Source organism: Stenella coeruleoalba (genome assembly GCF_951394435.1).
Source record: "Stenella coeruleoalba genome assembly, chromosome: 11".
In the NCBI taxonomy this organism is placed as follows: Eukaryota; Metazoa; Chordata; class Mammalia; order Artiodactyla; family Delphinidae; genus Stenella; species Stenella coeruleoalba.
Window position 1 is genome coordinate 29,088,279 of NC_137157.1, and position 23,949 is coordinate 29,112,227.

General features: G+C 35.7%; 1 protein-coding gene across 2 annotated transcripts in view; it reads left to right on the top strand.

The window, feature by feature from the left end:
• The first annotated feature begins 2,300 nt into the window (after nucleotides 1-2,300).
• Nucleotides 2,301-23,949, top strand: part of DCN (decorin) — a 37,069-nt gene continuing 15,420 nt past the window's right edge. The window contains exons 1-3 of one of the 2 annotated variants that reach the window (XM_079937190.1): nucleotides 2,301-2,554; nucleotides 6,422-6,668; nucleotides 18,093-18,205. In XM_079937190.1, coding sequence (XP_079793316.1) covers nucleotides 6,455-6,668; nucleotides 18,093-18,205 — 327 coding nt within the window. In that variant the 5' untranslated portion in view covers nucleotides 2,301-2,554; nucleotides 6,422-6,454. Of the gene's footprint in view, nucleotides 2,555-5,520; nucleotides 5,642-6,421; nucleotides 6,669-18,092; nucleotides 18,206-23,949 lie in introns of those variants that run through there. The other variant, XM_079937191.1, reaches the window with a different exon arrangement.

A 23,949-nucleotide genomic window follows, 5' to 3' on the forward strand; every position in this document is an offset into this window, starting at 1 on the left:
AAAGAGTAAAAATGATTTCCCTTGCCCAACTCAAAGGATTGCTATGATACATCAGAAAACAATAAAGACTAACATTTACAGTGAGCTTAATTTATCCCAGCCATGCTCTGAATTATATGCCTTATTATACCTTTTGCCTCATTTCATCTTTATTTCAATATTATGTATTAGGTAATACTTTTCATGTATTTTACAGATATGGGAACTGAGACTCAGAGAGGATAAGAATACTGAGTTCATATAGCTTACTATCAGAGGGAAGAACCTGGATGTGAAATGTAGCCAAAATGGTTCTGCTTTATAAAAGTAAGATGATCTACATATCAAGATAATGTGTCTTCTTCTCCTCCTGTCCTCCTGCTCCTTCTTCTTCTTCTTCTTCTCCTTCTCCTCCTCCTCCTCCTCCTCCCCCTCCCCCTCCCCCTCCCCCTCCTCCTCCTCCTTCTTCTTTTCTTCTTCTTCTTCTTCTCCTTCTCCTTCTCCTTCTCCTTCTTCTTCTTCTTCTCCTTCTTCTTCTTCTTCTTCTTCTTCTTCTTCTTCTTCTTCTTCTTCTTCTTCTCCTCCTCCTCCTCCTCCTCCTCCTCCTCCCCCCTCTTCCTCCTCCTCCCCCTCCCCCTCCCCTCCCCCTCCCCCTCCCCCTCCTCCTCCTCCTCCTCCTCCTCCTCCTTCTTCTTCTTCTTCTTCTTCTTCTTCTTCTTCTTCTTCTTCTTCTTCTTCTTCTTCTTCTTCTTCTTCTTCTTCTTCCAATCCCCCTTCCCTCTTTCTCTCTCTCTCTCTCTGGTAACAATTACTACTGTTATTCATCATATACACTATAGCACTATAGTAGATTGGGCTTTGATAAGGAGCAAAACAGACCTGAGCAAAACAATAATCATGGTATGATCCATAGCTAATGATCTATCTTCATGTAATAGTCATTCATCAAGTGTTTCTTGAGAATTTACTATATACTTTGTGCTGAGTGTGGGGACTCTTACAAATATGAAGAGGATGTGCTTTATTCCTTGGGGTAAGAGATGTACATAAAAAACCATAATATGAAGAAGTGATTGCATGCTATAAGAATGAGATAAATGCAAGAGGAGTTCAAATGGAAAAGTTAATTGATTCCAGGTAAGGGGAGCATGGATTTTGCACCAATGTCCAGGGAAAATATTTGCCTTTTCCTAAACCATCAGACTAATTGGGCATGGGTTTATTAAATGCCAAGGAGAAAAGGAGTGGGGTAAGGTGTTAAAATTATGGAGACTGGGCTTGGAAAATAAGACAAAATAGCATGTGATAGTACCCTTCCTCCCTTCTTTAGATGCACACTCAAAATTTTAATTTCTTCACATTTCATCAAGGCAAAAGTATATTTACTGTAGAATTGTGCACTTAGATAGCTAGAGGAGGGAGGGAGGGAGGGTGGAGGATGGGAAGGTTATCCTCTCATGTTTCACAGATGTTGATTTCAAGTTTCTACCTGGTAACAGCCTAGGGGCCAGGACATAAAGATACAAGTCAAAACATAGAGACACACACAGAGAACTGACAGCATCCAGCAAGGGAATTACAAAAACTCAAAAAAGCTTCCACTGGCTGAATAAATATCTTTCCTTGAATTTGCACTTTCTATTTACTGAATTTGGAAAGAGCCATAGCCTTTATTGCCATTTTCAGAGTTCTGAATTATATAAAAGTGTAGTCTATGAAAATAAAATTTTTCATATACAGGCTAAATTAAATTGTGATCAACTTCTAATATCTATGTGTTTTATTAAAAAAAAAAACACACACACAACTGGTAGACAACAAGAAAGGTTTTAAACTATGAGTAAGGAAAGTAATAAATGACATGCTTTTCATATAAAACCATGGCTTTCTTCCAGGACACTTTAGAAATACGTTCAAAATACATAGAAAACCTCCACAGCGTAGTACTTGAACTTGCACAAACAGCCCAGGGCAAGTAAGAATCCGAATGACTACTCATTTATTTTCACAGACCACACTTAAAATAATTTCATTCCATTTGCTGGACTTACACATCCTGAAAGCAAGAAAAACTGTCATTTCGGTAATATGATAAATGTGACTTATAAACAAGACTAGAAAGGCTGGATAAAGGAGTAGGGTTGGGGGTGGGGAAATAAACCCTTTAGTTACAATTTTAGGGAAATGAATCCACACGGTAAAACAAATTCCAAGTCAAGTTGCTCCACTGCTATACTACAGAAGAAGTTTAGAATCTTAAGCAGATGAAAAAGGAATAAAGCATTTAAATGGGGAGAAAAAAAGGCCGATAAAATTTCTGGCTACAATACAAGAGACATATCATTACCATATGATCTAATGTGGGTGTCAGCCGGATTGTGTTCATTGAGGGAAACCTTATTTTTTAACTGTGCTATGGAGTAGAAGCAGGAGGTTTTCAACCTAGTGACAGTCACAGAGCAGCACCTGCCCCCTCCTCCTTTCCACACCTGCAAACTCTTTTGCCTGGGCTGAATATTTAGTGTAATTACATCTCAGCTTTGAGGGCTCCTGTGGCAGATCCCCGGATTAAAAGGTATGGTTTTCAATAATTGTCCTGAACTCTGCTACAGACTAATAAAACTTTGATCAAGTTGAGAAAAAAGGGATTATTTGGTAAGAGGAAAAAAGCAAACAATATGTGCTAAACCTTTAGTAACCTTTATGCAGCATTTTAAACAAGTATTGCTTGAAAACAGAAAGTAAATATTTGGTAAAATGGTTGAATGCATTGCTTTAGTTCTTTCTCTCTGTTCTTGCAAAGATGTTTCTTAAGAAACTATAACCTAACACCATGACTATCTTTATTGATATATTTTTTATTTGTGCTAATTAAATGTTTAGCTCTTTGGGAAATGTTTATAGAAAAGTATTCTAGACTGGCGTATTATTCGTAGTTGGATTATATATTTAAGGATTTATTCTCCTCCTGAATTCTTGTATATTTTAAGAACTTTAAAACCTCAGAGAAGTGAACTCTAGTGATAACTTATAGAAGTCTAATGTATACTGGAAAATAATAGAAATTATCACCAGAGAGGTGAAAATAAACACTGAATATATTTATGCTGATTATTAAGGACTGAACTAAGATAATCTCACAGTTAGCTACATAATTTCTTAAATGTAAAGAAGAGACCCTGCCAGAATGTTCGCTGCAAATAAAATTTTACTATAAGATACATTCCCTATAAAATGAAAGTGTGGGTTATTTTTCTTTCTAATTTCAAAACAGGGTAACATGATGACCACTGGTTAAATGGACTCCCAGTGATGTAAATACCTGTGGCTTTTTCTTCAAATTGCTATTTTGGCCAGAAAAAGAACCAAATGCCTCCTATAGTAGCCTTTATTTATGGATGGATACCGCTTTTACTGTTTATTTTTAACTTATTTCTATTATTATTGAGGTTTTAATTCACCTAGTGCTGGGGGATTTAATTTGCTCTGCATTTACAGCTTCACTTATCTCGTGAGGGTTAAATTTTGACTTTGAAAATCACACCAAAGGCTTAAATGACATCATACAAATGTTGATCTGAATGGTATAATGAAATGGAGTAGTTTAAGAAACCAGAAATTATTATTTTTGATAGAACACATAAATTATGGCAATGAGCTTTAGTAAGGTAGTGACGTTCTTAGCAATTAGCATTTTAAAAAGAGGCATACATTCTAAGAATACTTAAAACAGTTGAAATGAAATTTTAATAGCATATCATCTCAAGAATAGTCTCCTTGCTGTCTACATGGGCAACTGCTGGGGTTTTTTTGTTTATTTTTCTGATTTATTAAGAAAGGAAGGAAATGATTAAAGAAATCATCAGTATCAACAGCCCACATTAATTGGTTTAAGATGCTGAGTTTTTAAGTACTATGACACTAATTTAAAGAAGTTATTTCATGGAGGACTTTGTATACAGTACCTGGACACATATTATTCTTCCCCAGGACATTCAGGGTTAAAATGCATGCACACGCGTGCACACACACACACACAAAATGGTAAGTAATGGAAGCTTAAATGCTGTCTGGGTTCAGCTTCAACCAAAAAGAATACTGTGTAGAGAATTTGTACCATTTTAACAAGAGTAAACAAGTGTAAATGATAATATTCCTCTGAGCTAATGTTTAGCATTTCCTTTTTTTGGATTTGTGAACCAGGCATTTTCTGCTCTGGAGAAAGATCAGAAAGTGACATCTGCATTAATTCTCGTTGCTATTTATTAAATCTGCAATTAGTTTGCTTCATTTTTCTCAAAAATTGTAAGACATTAAATATGCAAGGCTAGCAAATTTGTGGTAAACCATAAACATTGCATTTTAATGTGAAACAGACAGAAAACCACTCCCTTAGATCCAGTCCAAGGGAACACTGCCAAAACAATAGGGTCTCCTTTAAAAGGCAGTGCAGTAACTGAGTGGGAATGGGTTTCTAAAGGAAACCTGATACTGAATTTAAAGGGGCAGTGTGAATAATAATCTTTGTGGTATTATATAAATGAAAAGTCACTATTCTGTATTGCATACGTGCTGCCTGAGATGTGCGTCAGTAATAAATACAAACTAAGAATAAAATTGTAAGAAATTTTAAAACATTTGTTTCCCCTCTAGTAGATCTAGGCAAACATTTCCAGAAGATACATTAAGGTTAGAGCATGCAAAGACTTTTTCTTTTCTGTATATGCTATAATTGGATAATGACTGAAAATAATTCTCTAATTCTAATTATGAATGTACAACTTTAATATGAACCCTTATAAATGTACAATTAAAGATGATGAGACTAAAGATAATATCTACAATGTGTTCTGGGAATACTTTGAGCAGTTTCAGTGGGGTTTGAAAATACAAGAACTCAAAAACAGACTGTTCCCCCATGATCAACTACTTATTGTTATTCAGATTTATTAAGATTTTGTTATTCAGATACATTTAGTTCACTTCAGCCAACTAAACAACCGACTTAATAACATAGATGTACATATCTATAAGGGCTTGTTGAATGAATGGATAAAAACTGTCTGGATTTGTCGAAATCATACTTTCTGTTTGTCGATTTGTTTACAAAATAGTCCTGTTGGTAAAATCAGATAACATATAAGTCATATAAAAATCAGATAGGATTTTCCATATATGTTTATTAGTTTCTTAAAAATGATTAGTTTGAGAAACTAGCCAATAGATTTATTTTAAAAACTGAATCTTGCTTATACCAAGTTGAGGTTATCAATTTGATATCTTTCTTATGCTAGAAATTTGATATTGAAAAAAGATAGTCATATTTTTAAAAATCAGACTAGTTGGTTGCCTAGAACAAATTGAATAACGTGTATTGTTAATAAATTGACGGTCAATTGAGTCATTTATGTGCAAAATATTGTGCAAGGCCCTGGTACACAACAAAGATTAAGACACGCCCTGAAGGAGTACATCTTCTAGTGGGGGGGGGGGCAGGCCAAGCATGTGAAACAAATTACAATATAATGTGATAAGATCTTTAAAAGAGGTAAGCAACATGCTTTGGGAGCATAGAAGAGAAAGCAGCATCCTGCCTGAATGAGCCAGGGAATACGCAAGGGAAACCCATTATCTCATTTAGTCTTTACAACACTCTTACAAGGTAGGTATTTTAAATGGTGATTAGCTTTGAGTGTCAGGTTTGAGGTGGAGACTGGGAGTAGAGAGAAAATGGAGAGAAATATGGCTTGAAATATCAGTTGGTATCAAATTATGTATGGTCTTATATGCAACAAAGGGCATGTAGACTTTATTGGCAAGCTGTGAGAAGTCAACAAAGCGTTTGCGGTAGAAAATTAATACAATGAAATTTAATTTTTAGAAGATGACTTGGGCAGCAGAGTGGAAGATGGCCTGGAGCAGAAGAAATATTCAAGGCTGAGTCCATTTGGAAGCTCTTGTTCAGGGAGTGATGAGAAGGGTCTGGACCAAGATAAATACAGTGGGGTGGAGAAATGAGATTGGCTTCCAGAGATATTTCTGAAGCAGTAATTGGAGATCTCTCATGTGTACAGACAAAACTTCATTTAACTGTGGCATGGCTTGTGTTGAGTGAGCATTGAAAATTCCAAAGTGGTTTATCATCATAACAGTTTTGCAGGTGGCTTGACTATATAACCCATGGTCTTAATTCAGACCCAAATTAAACCAAGCAGATTTAAATACTATTCAAATTTTTCTTCATAAGTAAATAGCTGTGCGAGTTAGTCTCTAATGTACCTTGTTACCTTCCAAATATATTTCTAACGCTCTGCTCCTAACAATAAATAAAATATTACTTTTTATGCTTTTCTCTATGCTCATTCCACTGTCAGGTGTTACTTAAGAGTAACCACATACACTAGGCAAGGCTACTCTTCTAAACCTTTCATTTGTTTCCTAGGTTCCTTGGTTGTGAAAATACATGAGATAAATCATGAAGGCAACTTTCATCTTCCTCTTGCTCGCACAAGTTTCCTGGGCTGGACCGTTTCAGCAGAAAGGCTTATTTGACTTTATGCTGGAAGATGAGGCTTCTGGGATAGGCCCGGACGACCGCTTTCACGAAGTTCCTGAATTAGAGCCTCAGGTGCCAGTGTGCCCCTTCCGCTGTCAATGCCATCTTCGAGTTGTCCAGTGTTCTGATTTGGGTGAGTGGGGTGCAGGCTCTCTTTACCTACCTTGTCTGCTTTATTCATGGGAATGACTTCTGTGGGAGTTTAGCATTCTCAGTTTTAATTTCTGCAATTCCAAATGTGAGAGACAGTGCCACCTAATGAGAAGTAAGGGAAGCAGAGCAGGAGAGAAAGAAACAGCTTTGAAGTTAGGGGACTTTCTTCTAAGTCAGGACTCCATCACTTTGCAATCTTGGAAGAGTCACTTAAAAAGAAAATCATCTTTCTGAGCTTCATGGCTCCCATTCTGTAAAATAAAATTTTGAACAAAATAATATGTTCTATGATTCCAGGGTGATACCTTATTTTAATTTGATGATTTGCTCTCATGAAATCTTAGATATTAAGAAAACCTGGGTGATCTCTCCACTCTTGGCTTAGCCCAGATAAAAGTTTGAACATTACTAAATTGTAAAGTATGCAGCGTTATCAAGAGCAAAACAAGTAAACTTTTAGAACAGAAATTTATCTTTCAAGTACTAAAAGACTCCCTTAATCCCTGGGTCTTAGTTTTGCCTCTGCCTTTGGCGTTTTGTAATCTAGCTGTTTATATTCTTTAGAAAGTTTCAAAGGAAATCTTTATAACGAAGTTGTGGTATAGATATTCAACATAATCGTGAAGCATATCTCTTTATCCTAACACTGTAAATACAGTTTGATTTATTAGCTTTCAAGAAAAATTTGGCCTGGGAATTCCAAAAGCAATATACTCAGAAGATAAATCTCCAGAAAGTTCGAAGCCCCAGCAGATGGGCCAAAAGGGAATGAATTTAGTTTACATGGCAGCTGATTCACATTCCTCTTTTTTTTTTGGTTCATTTTTCTTACTGGAAAGAAAAAAAAAAAATCCGCACAGAATGATTCTGCCATGGTGCATTTCCTTATAGAATAAACCCCATAGCTTTGTAGAGCACTTACTTTTGAAATCCTATATTTATTCAGAATATGCTTTCTAGGAGTATTTTGCAGGAAAATTTGCTACTAACTCCTAGAATTGGAATAAACTACATATAGGAACCCAGGAAAATATAAAACATGTTAAATAGTGACAACTGAAAAACAAACACTTTGAGATAGGTTCTTTCATGCTGGCATGTACTGTGTCGCCATTTAAACCCAAATAAAACATGTAAATAAAGGCTCCAGGATACTTCCACTAGATTAATTAATTGACTCATTAACTCAGAAACCCATAATGGGTCAGATCTGTTCTGGGCCCTGGGGAGAAAGGGATGAGGAAGACAAATATGGTCCTAGTTCTTGTGGGTCTGATATTCTACTGGTGGTGGTTATTCCTTTTTTGAATTGTGTATTAGAGACAAGGGGAATTATATTACTAGCAAATTCTACAGAAACTTTTATGGCATCTAGAGATTACCTCCATTACTGATTTAGACAGGAAAATAATGGTGTTAAAAATATCTGAAGAAGGGAGTCACCCTATGATGGATATACTAGTGGTAAAGTTTTTCAAATATTGCAAAAATGGCCGAGTTCCTAAGAAATGTGATGCAAATTGAATCTCACTTTGCCTGAGAACAAGTTTAAAAGGATCCATAACTACCCCCCACTACACATATTATCAACAATAAAGAGTTGATATTTTTAAGGAAGCCTTGTCCAGTCACTTCACTGAAGTTTTATTCTTCCAAAAATATGGTTTTACTTTGCTTTCATGATAAATAACTCATAAAGCTTGACTCTAATTAAAGCATTGGGACAGTTTTCTAATTGTCTATCACAAAAAAACTCCCAAGCCTATTGCTCAAAACTAAACAGAAAAATGTAGCCTTAGGGAACATCAAGTTCACTGATGTGGATGTCTCATGATACAGTTTTTTGGTTGTCCTTGTTATTGTTTTGCTTTGTTTATTTTGTGTTGTTTTCAGATGAGAACATTTTCCAAGTTATCTTTTTCTCTAAGAGCCCAGAGTGTACATCATTCCTTTGGGCTTACTGATCTTGTATACAGAAGTAGTAGCTAAGATTGTAATAATGATTCGTTTTGGGGAACCATGTTTAAAGGGGAGTACTGAGTTCCAATGAGCAATGGCCTCAACCAAGTTACTTTTATTTTTTTTTCACATGTGCATATTTAAATATATTGTCCAAAAAATCAGTCAGATATTTCTGAAACAGAAAATACTTTTTTTAAAAGGAAAAGCAATCCACTGCCTTTAAAGAAAACACTGTATTCTCATTTTCAACTACTGCATAGCCTCTGCTCCCTTTATGATCACAGCAAGCTGTTCAGAGCCTTGACATTTTCATCTGTAGAGAAATCACAGTCAGTCTTAGAGATTCGATTATCTGTGTAAGGTACCTGACCCATAGTAGAGCCTCCATATATTTTTTCTATATGATGATTATGTGGAGTAAAAGATGAAAGAAGCATAGGAAAAAGCAGAGAAGGGGAAACGGGCAACCTCATTCATAGTAAAGGCAATGCAGTTTATTTTATTTTTTGTTTTAAGTTCTCTAGTAATCTGAACATGAAGCTTGAATTATTACAGCAAAGAAAAAATGCAATGCACTTTGGGGAGAGAAATGTGAATGCCTATTTATACCAAGGACTAATATTTTCTTAAGGATTATTCTTGCTAGAGCTTTTAATGAGCAGAGCGGAGCTTTAGTGTTGAAGGACAATAGAGCTTTGTCATCTTATTATCTACATAATGTTTAATATAAGCAAACATGTCTTATTCAAATGTCTGACTATTTTTGCCAGTAAGAAGTATTTCTGACAAAGTTAAACAGCATCAAAATTTTAAACAGTTCTTTCAAACCTAAGATATAAAAACTGTGAAATTAAAATTGAATAATCAGTCCATGGGAAACTTGAGGTGTTCAAGAAGATCCATTGACTGTTTTAGTCCCTAGTTCCAACTTATCAGAATAGCATTATAATATGTTTTTCTAGAGCATGGGGGATTGAAAAAGTAAACACATATTTTAGCCAGTCTAAGAAAGTAATGAATTCTCCATTGATATTGGCCAAATTATTTGGCTGATCTTGTAATTTAACTTGTAATTTGAACCAGAATTTTATGAGACCCATATCTTCTTGTCTTTCTTTATCTATCCTCTTAAGACATAAAAAATCCACTCATAATTATAGCATTTATAAAAATAACAATATAAAAGTCAACGTAGGATTAGCAAATTCAGAACCCTATGGGTTTCCTTAAAATAATAATCCCACAATGTTACTCATTCTTGTCTGAATGCCCTAATATTAATCCTGTGATTGGATGCTTTGTTTTATGTACTTAGTATCTTAAAGGAAGACAGTTCCCTTACTTATGTACTCTTTGGCTCAGCCATTCATCTGTGGATCAAGTGTCACCAAGAAGCATTGTTTGGTACCGACCTTCATCTCATTTATTAAAGGCACATCAGCCCTGCCAGGTGAAATAAGCATAAGTATTGTTTTTTAACTGTTCTTCCAAATTAAAGGAATATTTATTGATATATTTCTTATAAACAACTTTCAAAAGAATTGAAATAGCCTTAAAAATATTTAATAGTGGAAAGATCTTGGGTCATGCAGTTCAACACCTCTGAACTCAAGTCCTGAGTTACCATTTATTACCTGTAACTTTGAAACTTTCAAAACCTGTTTCCTCACTGGATAAATGGGAATATCTCTTACCTTATTAGGTAAGAATAGAAAATATTTATAAAAACATTTTTCATAGTAACTGTTATGTTCAGTTGACCATTTCAGACAAAGTCAGCTAATAACACGAAGTTATTTCTCATGATGTTCTTTATTTTTATGTGAAATTGAGAAACACTAAGTATATGGCTTGTCAAGCTGGATACAAAATAGTACCTTCTCTCCCCTCCCCCCAAAGAAGGCCACATCACAAAATAGATAAAAATTAGAAAATTGTATAATTATCAAAATAGTATTCTCCAAATACTATTCCTTTGAACAAAATTGGTTTGGTTGAGTAGAGAGAACAATAAAGCTTTTGGCTATTTAATAATCACAGATGATTCATAGCCTGCATAGTTAGCCCTCTAGACATGATGCCAGAAGATGAAACATTTTATTTTGCCAAGCAAAAGCGATGTAAATAACTAATGGTCCCTAAAATGTACCTCATAATGCAAAGGATGTTTTACTTTTTAAAAATCTCAGGAAAATGTGCAACCCTTTAAATTGCATAAAGTTAGTTTTCTTCTTTTTAATCATTTTCCCTCAATAGGTAGAAATTTTGTTAGTGGTCACCACTTGGGACATAGATGCCAGAGCTTGTCTCTTGTTTGGGGAAACTGGTTTTCCAGAAGCAAATCTCATGCATGAAGTAAATGAACCATTAGACTTCTTCCATGAAATCATCCTAGAAGAATAAATTAGGACTATTTGTAAAGGGGCAGAGAATGCTGGAAGCTTAGTTGCTTTCATTGTTTATATCTAGCTTTACAGCAGCAGGGATGTGGGGTGACTCTCATTCAGAGTTTCAGATGCATCAAAAGGGTATCTCTAAGATGTGGTGCAAGACGGAGGCTGTGCACAGAGCATGCCCATGGATTGCCTAAAATAGTTTTGGGTAGGGATAGAGTATGACAGATCTCAGATGCAGCAAGAGGAATGCTCAGGTGTGATCCAGATAACCAAAGCCCTGACTCAAGGGGCTAAAGGTGAGAAGGAGGAAGAGAGGGGTCAGAGAAGACCGAAGGAAGCATCTGTCTCCTTGACCTGACTGACAACTGACATTTCCCTGGTTTCCTTCTTAGTCCCAGGAGGGAGAAAGAGGCAGCTGTGTGGGATCAAGGCATTTGGTTAGACTGCAGCTGCGATGCATTCTCCTCTGGAAGATCATTTCTGGCTCCAGAGGACAGGATGGGAATAGGTTAGTCAGAATATCAATTTCCTGGATGAAAGAGGAAATGCAGGAGACCCTCTAATCTTAAGTTTTCTCCTTCAAAAGAGTAGCAAGAAAATTATATATTTCCTTGAAAATAAGGATAAAGAAGAATTAACCCAGTTTGCAATCTAGTCTTAACAAAAGGAAGAAGCCCTGTAGCAGCTACACTGTAACACTCAAGATTTAATTAACCCTTGACTCAGTCTGAAGATGGTTTTGAGGCAAATTCTGAAGCTTGTCTACTTCTGTGCTTTCACTGTAATCTATATTTGCTTTGATGATTCTGCAGTAATCAATTATATGTACATAGATAATAATTATTCATTATCTTTAATTACTTATTTAAATATTTACTTTCTCTACCAGAAGAAGAGCATGGTGATAATTTATCTTTTGGTCTTCCACTCCAAAAAATGCCTTACACTTGGTAGGTTCTCAAACATCAATAAATGCTTGATAAGTGAATAAATTAACATATGCATGGCTTAGTGCTTGAATGAGTGCATAGTTCTACAATATTCTTGATTCTCTCTAGTTGGAAACAGGGTGGAACATGGCTGACTGGAAATTAGGAGTCATGGAACTGTAGCGTATCCTTTCTTATTCTTTTTGAGGATGACTATAGAACCAGGAAGCTTAAACCTTCCTTAAGTTATTTGGAAAGAGAATCGAATTAAAATGATGATCTATTATTTCTGAATCCAACTGCCATCAGAGTCGAATTGCTATTTTTTAAGAGGAAAAGAGGGAAACATTCCTGCCTTTGGAAGAAATGGTTTTTGATGGAGCTGGGACTCCTACATATTATTTTGATCATATGCCAAAACTAAAGTGTATCACCATTGACCTAATTATTAAATTGAAGACAGAAATATAAAAACATTTTGGAAATCAACAAGAATAAATCTTGGAGTTTGAACCCCTGCCACAGGGCAGAAAACAACAAAAAAAAGGCATGATGTTTTAGGACGACCTGGCCTTTGTCCAACATGATGTTTACCAGATTGATGAAATTTGCTAGCACAACAATACCATTCATCACTGAGACAACTAGAAAAAAAAAGTACAATTCTTATTAGCCTTTATTTCAGAAATGACTTTCTGGTAATGTCTTAAATAGAGTTTTATTTACTTTAATTAATAACCCTATTTTAAAGAAGATAAAATTTCCTTTACTGAATTTGGAAGAGCAACTAAATAATTCAGTCTAGCCTTGAAAATAATTGCATTTTGATGGGAGATTTAGAATTATATTAAAGAATGCTCATTGAAAAATAATTAAATTTAGGAAACCACTTTTTTCCTGTTACTATTGCTGAATAAATATTACCTCAAAACTTAGTGACTTAAAAAATCATTTTATTTTGCTCATGATTTAAGCTACAGGGAATTTGAGCAGGGCTTAGAAGGGCTGCTCTCACTTGGGGTCTTTCATGCATTTGTAGTCAGGTGTTGGCTGAGGCCATAGCCATGGGGAGGATGGCCCAGACTGGACCTAAGACAGCTCACTCTCATGACTGGCAGTGTGTTCTGCTGTTGCCTAGGAGCTCAGCTCTTCTGTCATCTGGAGTGTCTCACATGGCCTCTCCAGCATAGTGGTCTCAGTGTAGAAAGACTTCTTACGTGACCCCTCGATGCCCCCAGAGCGAGCATCCCAGAAGAATTGGGTAGCAGCTGAACAACCTTTTCTGACCTAGCTCCGGAAGTCATGCTCTGTCACCTTCACCACGTTCCATTAGGTCAGAGAGACATCATAAGGCCATGCCACATTTGAAGGGACAGGAATTTGACTCCATCTTTTGATGGGGTTGGACAAGTGTGTATTGAATAAGAACATGTAAGATGGGAGATATAATTAATGCCAAGGAAGGCAGAAAGGATGGGAGGGAGGAAGGGAGGGAGGAAAAAAGGGAGGAAGGAAGGGAGGGAGGGAGGGAGGGAGGGAAAGAAAGGAAAGAATATCCTAATATAAACAAAGACTGATACTTTACAGATTTGCAAGCCTGTAGGATTTGCCATAATTGAACTAGGGTTAAATTGACCGTGAACAGCTTTTTGGGGGGGTCTAATTGTTTTTTGGGAATATGTGCCTACTAAACTGAGGAGTTATCATCCAAAGGTGGGGGGCTTGGTAGACGAGTTGTCCAAAGGTCTTGAACTTCATGGGAAAAATGATGACTATAACAAGCCCACAAAATGACTGACAAGAAAAACCAACTCAGAATCAAGTGCGTTAGGTGAAAAATCTGTGTGTGATAACAACTGAAAAATAGATTGCAGCTTTCAGGATAATATGCATTATAATTGTATTGTACAGAAAATAAAAAACAATCATTTGTCACAGACTTACAGACTAATAATCAGCAAGATAGAGTTTTACCCTCTCTTCTCATTATTGATAATAATTACAGGTACCAGGAGTTGGGACTCTGCTATGCACTATAGTAGGGAATTATTTTATAGACTAGCTTGTTGAATTCTGAGCCAGTTGCATCCTAATAATTTGGGAGATTTACTATGAGAATATGTACCTTTATGAAAGAAGGATGTGAAGAGATGGTTGTAACAAAACATAGCAGAAAAGATCTTGAAGCCATGGCCATGAACTTTTCACAATGGGACAGCAGAATACACTATGATTTTAAAACTAATCAGTCAAAAATTTATTTCTGTACATAGGGCAGTAAGATCAAAGCTCTCATGAAAAATAGTCATTTGTCCTTACTTACCCAGGACTTACAGAAAAGAAAGAAAACTAAAATGTGGTATAATACATAATAAGTTGATAGATCAGAATTTTGGAGGAGTTTGTTTTCTGGAGTGGTTATGACAAATATTATAGAGGGGGGTTGGGATAGTGGGTACACTTTAAAGGACTGTTAGAACGGAAGTGGAAGAAAATGAGTGGGTGGAGTATTCCATAAAACAAATTATATGAACAAAATGAGTAGCTGGGAATAAGCACAGTATGTTCAGGGGACAGTGTAGATCAGCATCTTTTAAAAATATGTACATCGTTTCCATGCATCCATGGCATATCAGGTAGTTCTAGAGTGAGGACTCATGCATCTTGTTCTTGGTTTAGTTTAACCATGAGGCACTGTGGAGAAGCCACTTAACTTCATTGGGTTTCTGTTTCTTTACCTATGAAAAGAGAGTATTAGACTGGCTTGAAAGTTACTGATTTCTGGGACAAGTAAAATTTTTTGAATGTTGAACAAGTTACTTTCTTATGAAGGTCAGAACCAAATCCAAGAAAATAACAACAACCTGACATCTGCTATCACAATCATTTTTTTAAAGAAGGTATATTTAAAATGGAGGCAGGAGCTAGTCTCAGAAATGTGTGTGTGTACATGTGTATGTGTGTCTAATAATTTACATTAAAACTAACCAAATTGCCCTCATAGTTTTCTGATTATGATATAGACTGATAAGAACCTCATCATAGAGTCTACCTGATCAGAATTTGGAAACCATAGATTAGCTGATACTCAATGGTCCTTCCCTTTGTGACATTCTAAGAACTCATAGCTAGGATAATTTCCCCTTTGTATTCTGCCTATACTTTTTGAGTGAGCTAGTTAATACCCCAATACCTTGTCTAGCCCTTAAATGTATAGCATGTTATTGGGTCTGATGTCAGAATAATTCTTCTTGGGGATACAAATAAGTATGATAGGAAAAAAATATATCCTGTTGGAAGCCAGGAGATTAGGCTTTTCATCTGCATTTTGTCACTCCTAGCTACATGAGCTTGTTCATGTCACTGAACTTTTTCTAAAAATCATCTGAAAAAATGATATTATCATACTGCCTTACCTGTCTCATTGGATTGCTGTGAGGTAAATGAGATAACATATTTTCAATTTTTTTATAAATTTAAAGCTAAATAAAGTTTTAATAATAAAGTGCTGATATGTGAAGTCCCTCAAATGAATATGAATTTTCTAGTAATTCAGAGAAGATTGTAGGATTATGATTTTAATCATTATAACAACTCTCTAAGAACTAAGCTGCAGAAACCACAAGCCTGGTTTTTTTTATGCTAAATCTTCAGGGAAAAGATGTAAATAATTCACCCCAAGCAGTTCCTATTACTATAAAATTCTAGGATGACATAATCAAAATTGTCAGCCATCCAGATATATCATTTTCTCTTCACATCTGAAATGTATCTTCACTTTGGCATTGAACAATTGTTAAGGGGGCCACTATAATATAAGTTCAACAATGTATAAAACTAAGCATAAGTGGGAATTAAGACTTTGACAAAGAAGCCCACGAAGCAATGATGAAATGTAGGCAGTAACTTTTCGCCAAATGAAAGGAAATGTGCCTTTTCTGCATTGAAGAACACTAATTATCAAAGATTTGGCAGAAGTTTACTACTCTTAATTGCATGAAATTAGCAAACTGACATTTCTGTAAATGGCAGTGATCATGAGTGTATAGTGCAGTTAAATCCTCCTACAAAGTAGCTGTTCTGGTGGTTTGCTGTTCATCGCTGAAAACACTTCATTTTTGTTATTTCTCTGTGAACTATTTCTGTAGTGAGTTCTTGGAATATATTTATGCATGTGCAGAATTACCTGCACTTTGATATTCAAATTTATAACCATAGCTGATCACTAAATTGGGAACTAGACTTTTTGCCATTATCAACAGAACAGTGATAATGTGAACAAAAAAATTTGGGGGGGAAAGAAATCAGAAGTTGGTATTTCAGATACATTTTCTGTAATTTTCATGGCAATATGAAGATAGGAATATGGTTACCATGATAATTTACCTGTATGCTTACATAAGATTGAAAATTGAAAAGATATCTTCCCAACATAGCAGTTATTATATACCCTGTTTCAATTTTCCTTTTAATTGAAAACTGTAGATTGAACCCTTTTTTCCATGAGGATGTGGGCAATTTCTGTTTTGTTCCTGCTATATCCCCAGAGCCTAATAAATTAATGGTGTCTAAAAGGTATTCAATAAGATGTTATTGAATGAATTGAAAGAATGATCTTCAGCACTTTAAGTCTAAGATATGATGGAGAGGTTGAAAAGCGTTTTTGATTTACGTTATGCAATCTTAAAATATGAAAATGACCATAGGAATTTGAGTTAATAAAATATCAAAATTTTGCTTACATCAATATGGAACAAAGCCAATGGAAGAAAGAAAGGAAAAAGGCTATATAATTTAATATTTTCTTCGTTAACATTCATAACGATAATTTTTTTTTTTTTGCGATACGCGGGCTTCTCACTGTTGTGGCCTCTCCCGTTGCGGAGCAGAGGCTTTGGATGCGCAGGCTCAGAGGCCATGGCTCACTGGCCCAGCCGCTCCGCGGCATGTGGGATCTTCCTGGACCGGGGCACGAACCCGCGTCCCCTGCATCGGCAGGCAGACTCTCAACCACTGCGCCACCAGGGAAGCCCAATAATTTATTTTAAATGCCATACCTTTTGAATAAAAGCAGTTGATCCTTATACATCTAGTTGAATGACTATTGAAATGTCTTTTTTTAATGCCATAGAGCATTTGGTTTTTCAATGTGTTTACATTTATAAACTAAAAAAAATAACTCAGCTATTTAGATCTAAATTTAAAGTCCAAAAGTAATGCTTCATATAATAATTTTTTTTTTTTTTTTTTTTTTTTTGCCGTATGCGGGCCTCTCACTGTCGTGGCCTCTCCCGTTGCGGAGCAAGGCTCCTGACGCACAGGCTCAGGGGCCATGGCTCACGGGCCTAGCCGCTCCGCAGCATATGGGATCTTCCCTAACCGGGGCACGAACCTGTGTCCCCTGCATTGGCAGGCGAACTCTCAACCACTGCGCCACCAGGGAAGCCCTCATATAATAAATTTTAGAGAAGTTATATTAACAAATTTTGTTCATTTTATTCTGATTAGCTACATATCTATTGGTCATAAAATTGATAGTTTTAACATTCCAATTAAAACTGAAAGAGCCATTCTCCTAAAAGTTTGGATAAATTTTCAAGTTTTTGACACAACAGCGTGATTGCATATTCACATAATTTTAATTTTATATGTAGATCTGTGACAGCGTTAGGTTTATCAAAAGGATCTTTGATGATTTGGCTAAAGCTCTGCTCTACTGAAAGGATATCTATGTAGAAAGATACAGGTTTACAAATCACTCCCACTTAACACTTATCAAAGGAATGATTTTCTAAAACAAGAACAATGAGGTTAAACACACTGTGTACTGAGACATTTGAACCACACCTTACAAAATATTAATTTTCCTATTATGCAGAAGAGTAATTACATGGGGTAAATAATATACCTGTTTATGATTTTTTAAAAAATCATTTGACTTCGTTGGAAAAGATAGAACAGATATTTTAAACTACAGTTGATATAATTCCTAGAAGAAAAATATGGTAGCAGTAAAACTATCATTGAAACATTGATTTCTCTGTAAACCATCCTTTGTGATTCTGTAGTCATGTGTCCTTTTTCACTGAGTGCACATTGCTTTTACTCTCATGCTAGGTCTGGAAAAAGTGCCAAAAGATCTTCCCCCTGACACTGCACTGCTGGACCTGCAAAACAACAAGATAACTGAAATCAAAGATGGAGACTTTAAGAACCTGAAGAACCTTCACGTAAGAATTATTATTTATTTGAGTTATAACAAGATCTTACTCAAAGTATTTTTGAAAACAAAACTTAGGTAAGGCCAAGATTACCATATGGTAATAAATAAGCACGTAAGTGTTTATTAAATTCTCTTTTTAGGGGGTGATAAAGGAGCAAAGCACCATATTCATTAACCCCTAAAAAACATCCAATTTTCTTACATATACCTCATATAACTTTAGTATTGGCTTTCTAAAAGATATGTTATATCTTAATCTTCTCACACATTTTATCAATAAAATCTTTATCTTCCCAATTAGAATGTACTTCAATAGTGGAACAAAACACAAAATGGACTGATCTTAGTATTATTTTATTTCATTGTTTCTTTTGTTTTCTTTCATTCATTTTCTAAGACATGCAAATGGCTTTGTAAAGGCTCAAAGACTGGCACCAAGAGAAAAAAATAAATGTCTATATAGCTATATATTTTGCTTTGTATTTAAGATTATGCATGCTGCATCCTTATCTGTATCTGTGTTTTTATTCTGCTTTTTCACTTACTTCTACTCTATTGTAATGTAACACATCCAGTCTACACAGTCAGGATTCCAGCAGAAAAGAGATGGCATGATCAAGGCAAGATTTAGTTATCAACTTTCTGACAGCCAAGATGAGAAAAGCAATAAACATTTATCCATTAGGAGAAAATTTACCAGATTTTTTCCCGTTGCGGAGCACAGTCTCCGGATGCGCAGGCTCAGCAGCCATAGCTCACGGGCCCAGCCGCTCCACGGCATGTGGGATCCTCTCGGACCGGGCCACGAACCCGTGTCCCCTGCATCGGCAGGCGGACTCTCAACCACTGCGCCACCAGGGAAGCCCAATTTACCAACTTTTTAAAAGGAAGCAAAGAATTTTTCCTTGAGATTTTAAGATTGCCCATGGAACAGTTAACAAAAATAATAGCAAGTAATAAAATGGCATCATCAAATTACTGAAGTATCCAACAATATAAGCACATTACGATATAAGTAGTGAATATTTCAGGCATTAAGTAAGAGAAGAAAAAGACATGCTCTCATATCAGATTACCCAGTTAATGTTATTGGAGAATATGGAACAAAGGGTTCATAGAGGATTAGCAGAATTTTGAAAGGAAGAGAAGAGAGTTTTCTGTGCAAGAGGAAAGGAAAGGCAGAAGAAAATGAGCAGCAGACAAAAAGAGAAGATGGCTAAAGTGAAAGATACAGGCTCCAAAGTAGTGGAAGGTAAGGGTTGTGCTGGAGATCTCGAGCCCTGGACCAATGGGATCCTTCTCCACTGATAGGCTACTGGACGTGGGCCCCTACTCACCTTCTCTCTGCTTTCATGTTATGATTTCACTGGGAGTGAAATGATGGAGGTACCAACAAAGATTGTCAGTGAGTTTTTAAACTATCATTGGAATAAGTTAAAAGAGGTGATAATAAAAAATGAATATATTAGTTTCAATAAACTAAAATATGAAAAAGCTTCATTTTTTTTGCATAACTTTAGCCTAAAGCTACTTTTTTAAGGAAGGAAAATTCTCTTATACCCAACTTCCTGTATGTTTAAGTATAATCTCAATAATTTTTTTAAACTCCTCATACCTTAAATAAGAGATACCTAGTTTCTGTGACATTCTCACTAAGTCTGGTGTTTGTAACAATGTGTTCTTTCTTTTCCACGTCTCCTGCTAAGTATGTTTTTAGGCAAATTATCATCTTGGCAATCTCTTTCTTTCTGCTTTAAAGTATACACTGGAAGAAGACAGAGTTCATTAGAGCTTCTAACCATTTAGAGGATGTTAAACAGCTATTTTTCTCTTACTCTTTCATTCATGACCATTTCTATCCCTGTTATTATGCAAATAAACATCATAATTTCAGCCAGGAAAGCCACCCTTGAATGAGAAGGGAGAGAAATAAAAATTTACCAAGGATTAAAATAGAAAGGATTTAACAGAAAAATGTTTCCTTTTTCTCAATAATTTTATTAATTTACAACCGTGCCTCACTATGAGCAGTATATATTGCTTAAGAGTAGTTGTATACTTATATATAGCAGAAAAAAATACATAATTATTCTATAAAGTAATGGAAAATTCAGTATAATAATATCAACATTCAATATATTTCCTTTGAATTAAAGCTTAATAAATCTAATTTTTAAAGTTTTTAATTAAAAATAAACAAAAATTGTCAAAGATTGAATAATAGCAAACACTTCTTTAGCCATTACTATATACTAGGCACTGTTCTTAATATCTTGTATACATTAACTTGTTTAATTCTTATAACTATTTTAATGAGGTAGACACTCTTGAGAACACCTTTAACACAGATGAGGATACTCAGGCACAGTGAGGTTATGTTACTTGCTTACTGTCACACAACAAATAAGAGCCAGAGTTTGAGATCGAACCTCGGGAACAGTCTGGCTTGAGTCTGTGCACTTATAAATTGCCTGTAAATATGACAGTAACAATAAAATCCCTTAAACAACACCTGGTACAGTGTGAGCCCTACATAAATGGCTTTGGAGAAAATTGTACATACTATTAAGTCGGGTTTCAACATTTTTTTTCAGTTTTATTGAAATATAATTGATATACAGCACTACATAACTTCAAGGAGTACAGTATAATGACTTGACATACATATATTGCAAAGTGATTACCATAATAAGTTTAATTAATATCCATCATCTCATACAGATATTAAAAAAAGAAGAAAAACAAATGTTTTCCTTGTGACAAGAGCTTTTAGGATTTATTCTCTTAGCAATGTTCAGGCATACCACACAGCAGTGTTAACTATAGTCATCGTGTTGTACATTACATCCCCAGTACTTATTTGTCTTATAACTGTAAGTTTATACCTTTTGACCACTTTCTTTGATGAAGGTGGTAAAAATGCTTTTACTCCCCCTTCCAGTCTATTTCTATGGTCAGTCACTTTTTTCGTCACCTCTCCCCTACCTACCAGGCTAGATCACTTTTCTTTAGTCACCAGAGAAGTAGGCAGTCCTGATTTTTTGAGCCTGGGCTTCAATTTCAGGTTAAATAGTACTCAAGGCATTTCCTGACCCTTGAGCAACAAGGTCTCTCCTAATTCGACTTCTCTCGTCCTCTTACCTAACTAATGATAATCCATTTCTACTTGTGATTCTTTTTTTTTTTTTTCTTTTGTTGCGGTACGCGGGCCTCTCACTATTGTGGCCTCTCCCGTTGCAGAGCACAGGCTCCAGACGCGCAGGCTCAGCGGCCTTGGCTCACGGGCCCAGCCGCTCCCCGGACCGGGGCACGAACCCGTGTCCCCTGCATCGGCAGGCAGACTCCCAACCACTGCGCCACCAGGGAGGCCCTTGTGATTCATTTTTTCATCAGCTGATCTCCTGAAGAATATCTGCGGTTCACCTTTGATTCTTTCTCTGTTTTGTCATTAGCCAATGTAATTAGTCAGTTTTTTCCCATGTTGACATCTTTCCATTACCTGTTGTAATATTATAACTATGCTTTCTTAAATACATTTCCCTGTGTATGAAACTAACATTAACCATCTTTAGCAGTACTGTATATACATGAGTACCTTTTTTCACATATGGGTCTCTTTTAGATGAAGCTCTAATTTATATATATCTTAACATTTTACATCATGATGACCAAAATTTGTATGGTTGATTCATTTTTCACATTTATTTTATTCTGAAAGTGGAAATGCTTTTTGCTGGACTAGACCTTTCAACCAACAATGACATTTGAAAGGTGCTTTCCAAAGAAGCAAACTATATGCATGATCATTTTTTAATCCTCACAACAACCCCCTGTAGGTGTTATTATAGTTTCTACTTTACTGAAAAAATAATTGGGAACAAATGTCACACCACCCCAAAATTTAGCAGCAGTTATTATTACTACAGCGTACTCACCAGTAGAGACATTGTCTAGTTATTATCCAGGAAAAGAAGTAATATTTTATTACCTGAAATTTCAGGTAACACATCAGCAGGTTGATTCTTCATAATAGGTTTCAACATTTAACGTAAAATAAGACAGATTTTCAGACCATGTTTAATTCATTTAATTGTATCGGTCTTTCAGAATTTTCTTGCATGGGTGGCAATTAAGGACGGCCTTTGCCTTTATAATTAAGCATCCATCATTTTGGCTGCCTTTTAATGATGCAAGTTCTCTCTTCTCTCCTCTAGCTCTGGCTTTTACTGATTTTCTGGACATTTTGCTTGTTAATATCAATTTCCTATGACTTTAACCCTTATGGGTTTTGAACTTTCTGTAATAGTCTTTGAAATTTCCTAGGATTTTGTTTTAATCAACCAATGTACCTGTTAGGATTAGTTAAAAGATTATGTTACTTGTAATAAGTTTTAATTAGTCAAATAATGTGAACTATATGAGGATGTACATGGGTCATTAAACCAGCTGTTACCTTCAGAAAGTAGTCCTGCATTTCTGAGACAGAAAGTTCTCACTGTTCTATTACTCTAGTTCCTATTTTGCCTCTCTCCATTTTCATATGCTCCTAAAAATGTACTGCAATTGAAAATACAAGTTTCTTGAACCTTGATAAAATTATCCTAAATTCCTTAGGATTAGTTGATAAATTGACTTAAAATAATATCAGTGTTGGAGAATGAGGTAGTCCAAAAGTAGGTGTAGCAATATCTATAGTGTAACAGTAATGGATACAAGTAACTTCCTATATGAATGGAACTCAGAAACATTTTTAAATTACCCCCAAAATAACATATTTGACATATTTAACTACATAAAGCCCTTATATGTAAAAAGGGCAAAAACAGAAGAAAAATATATTGTCTCTGCATATCCTATTATCTATACCTTTATTCTGTAAACCAGTTATTAAAATACATTAAAACTTAAGAAAATGGGCTTCCCTGGTGGCGCAGTGGTTGGGAGTCCGCCTGCCGATGCAGGGGACGCGGGTTCGTGCCCCGGTCTGGGAGGATCCCACATGCCGCGGAGCGGCTGGGCCCGTGGGCCATGGCCGCTGGACCTGTGCGTCCGGAGCCTGTGCTCCGCAACGGGAGAGGCCACAATGGTGAGAGGCCCGCGTACTGCAAAAAAAAAAAAAAAAAAACTTAAGAAAAATGTGAAGTTTTGTGAGCAAGCAATCCTTTTCCTCCAAACAATAAATGGTAGCAAAATAAAAAAGGAAATTTGTTTAACCTCTCAAGTGACAAGGAAATGCAAAGTAAAGCAATGAGCTACAACATAATGTGCTAATTTGGCAAACTTTTAGAAGGCGATTATATCTAACTCTGTGAGGCTGCAAGAAAATGTTACTCTCTTGCATTGTTTGTGATGTTATAAATTAGTGCCACCCCTTTGTAGTGGAATCCATGACAACAACCAATGAAGATGGACTTTTAGGTTGAAAAGCTGACTGGAGAATGGATGCCTGTGGCACACGATTCTTTACAGGTCACTCTAGTAATTTCAATATTTTGGAGTATTTATTGTTTAAAAATTAAGTATGTCTATCTCTATCTATCTATAATCTGTATTTTATCAAATTTCTCTCCCCTTTACTCCTGGTGTTCAGGTCCACATATGTTTTCAAATAAAGGAAGCAGATCAGTTTAATTTTTTTCTGATTTCTTCTAATTTTGCAGATTTCTCTGCTAGTCCCATGAATGGAATGAATAAACCACACCCTTGCTTTACATACATATTTATGTGTGGAAGGTTTTGGAATTAAGATGT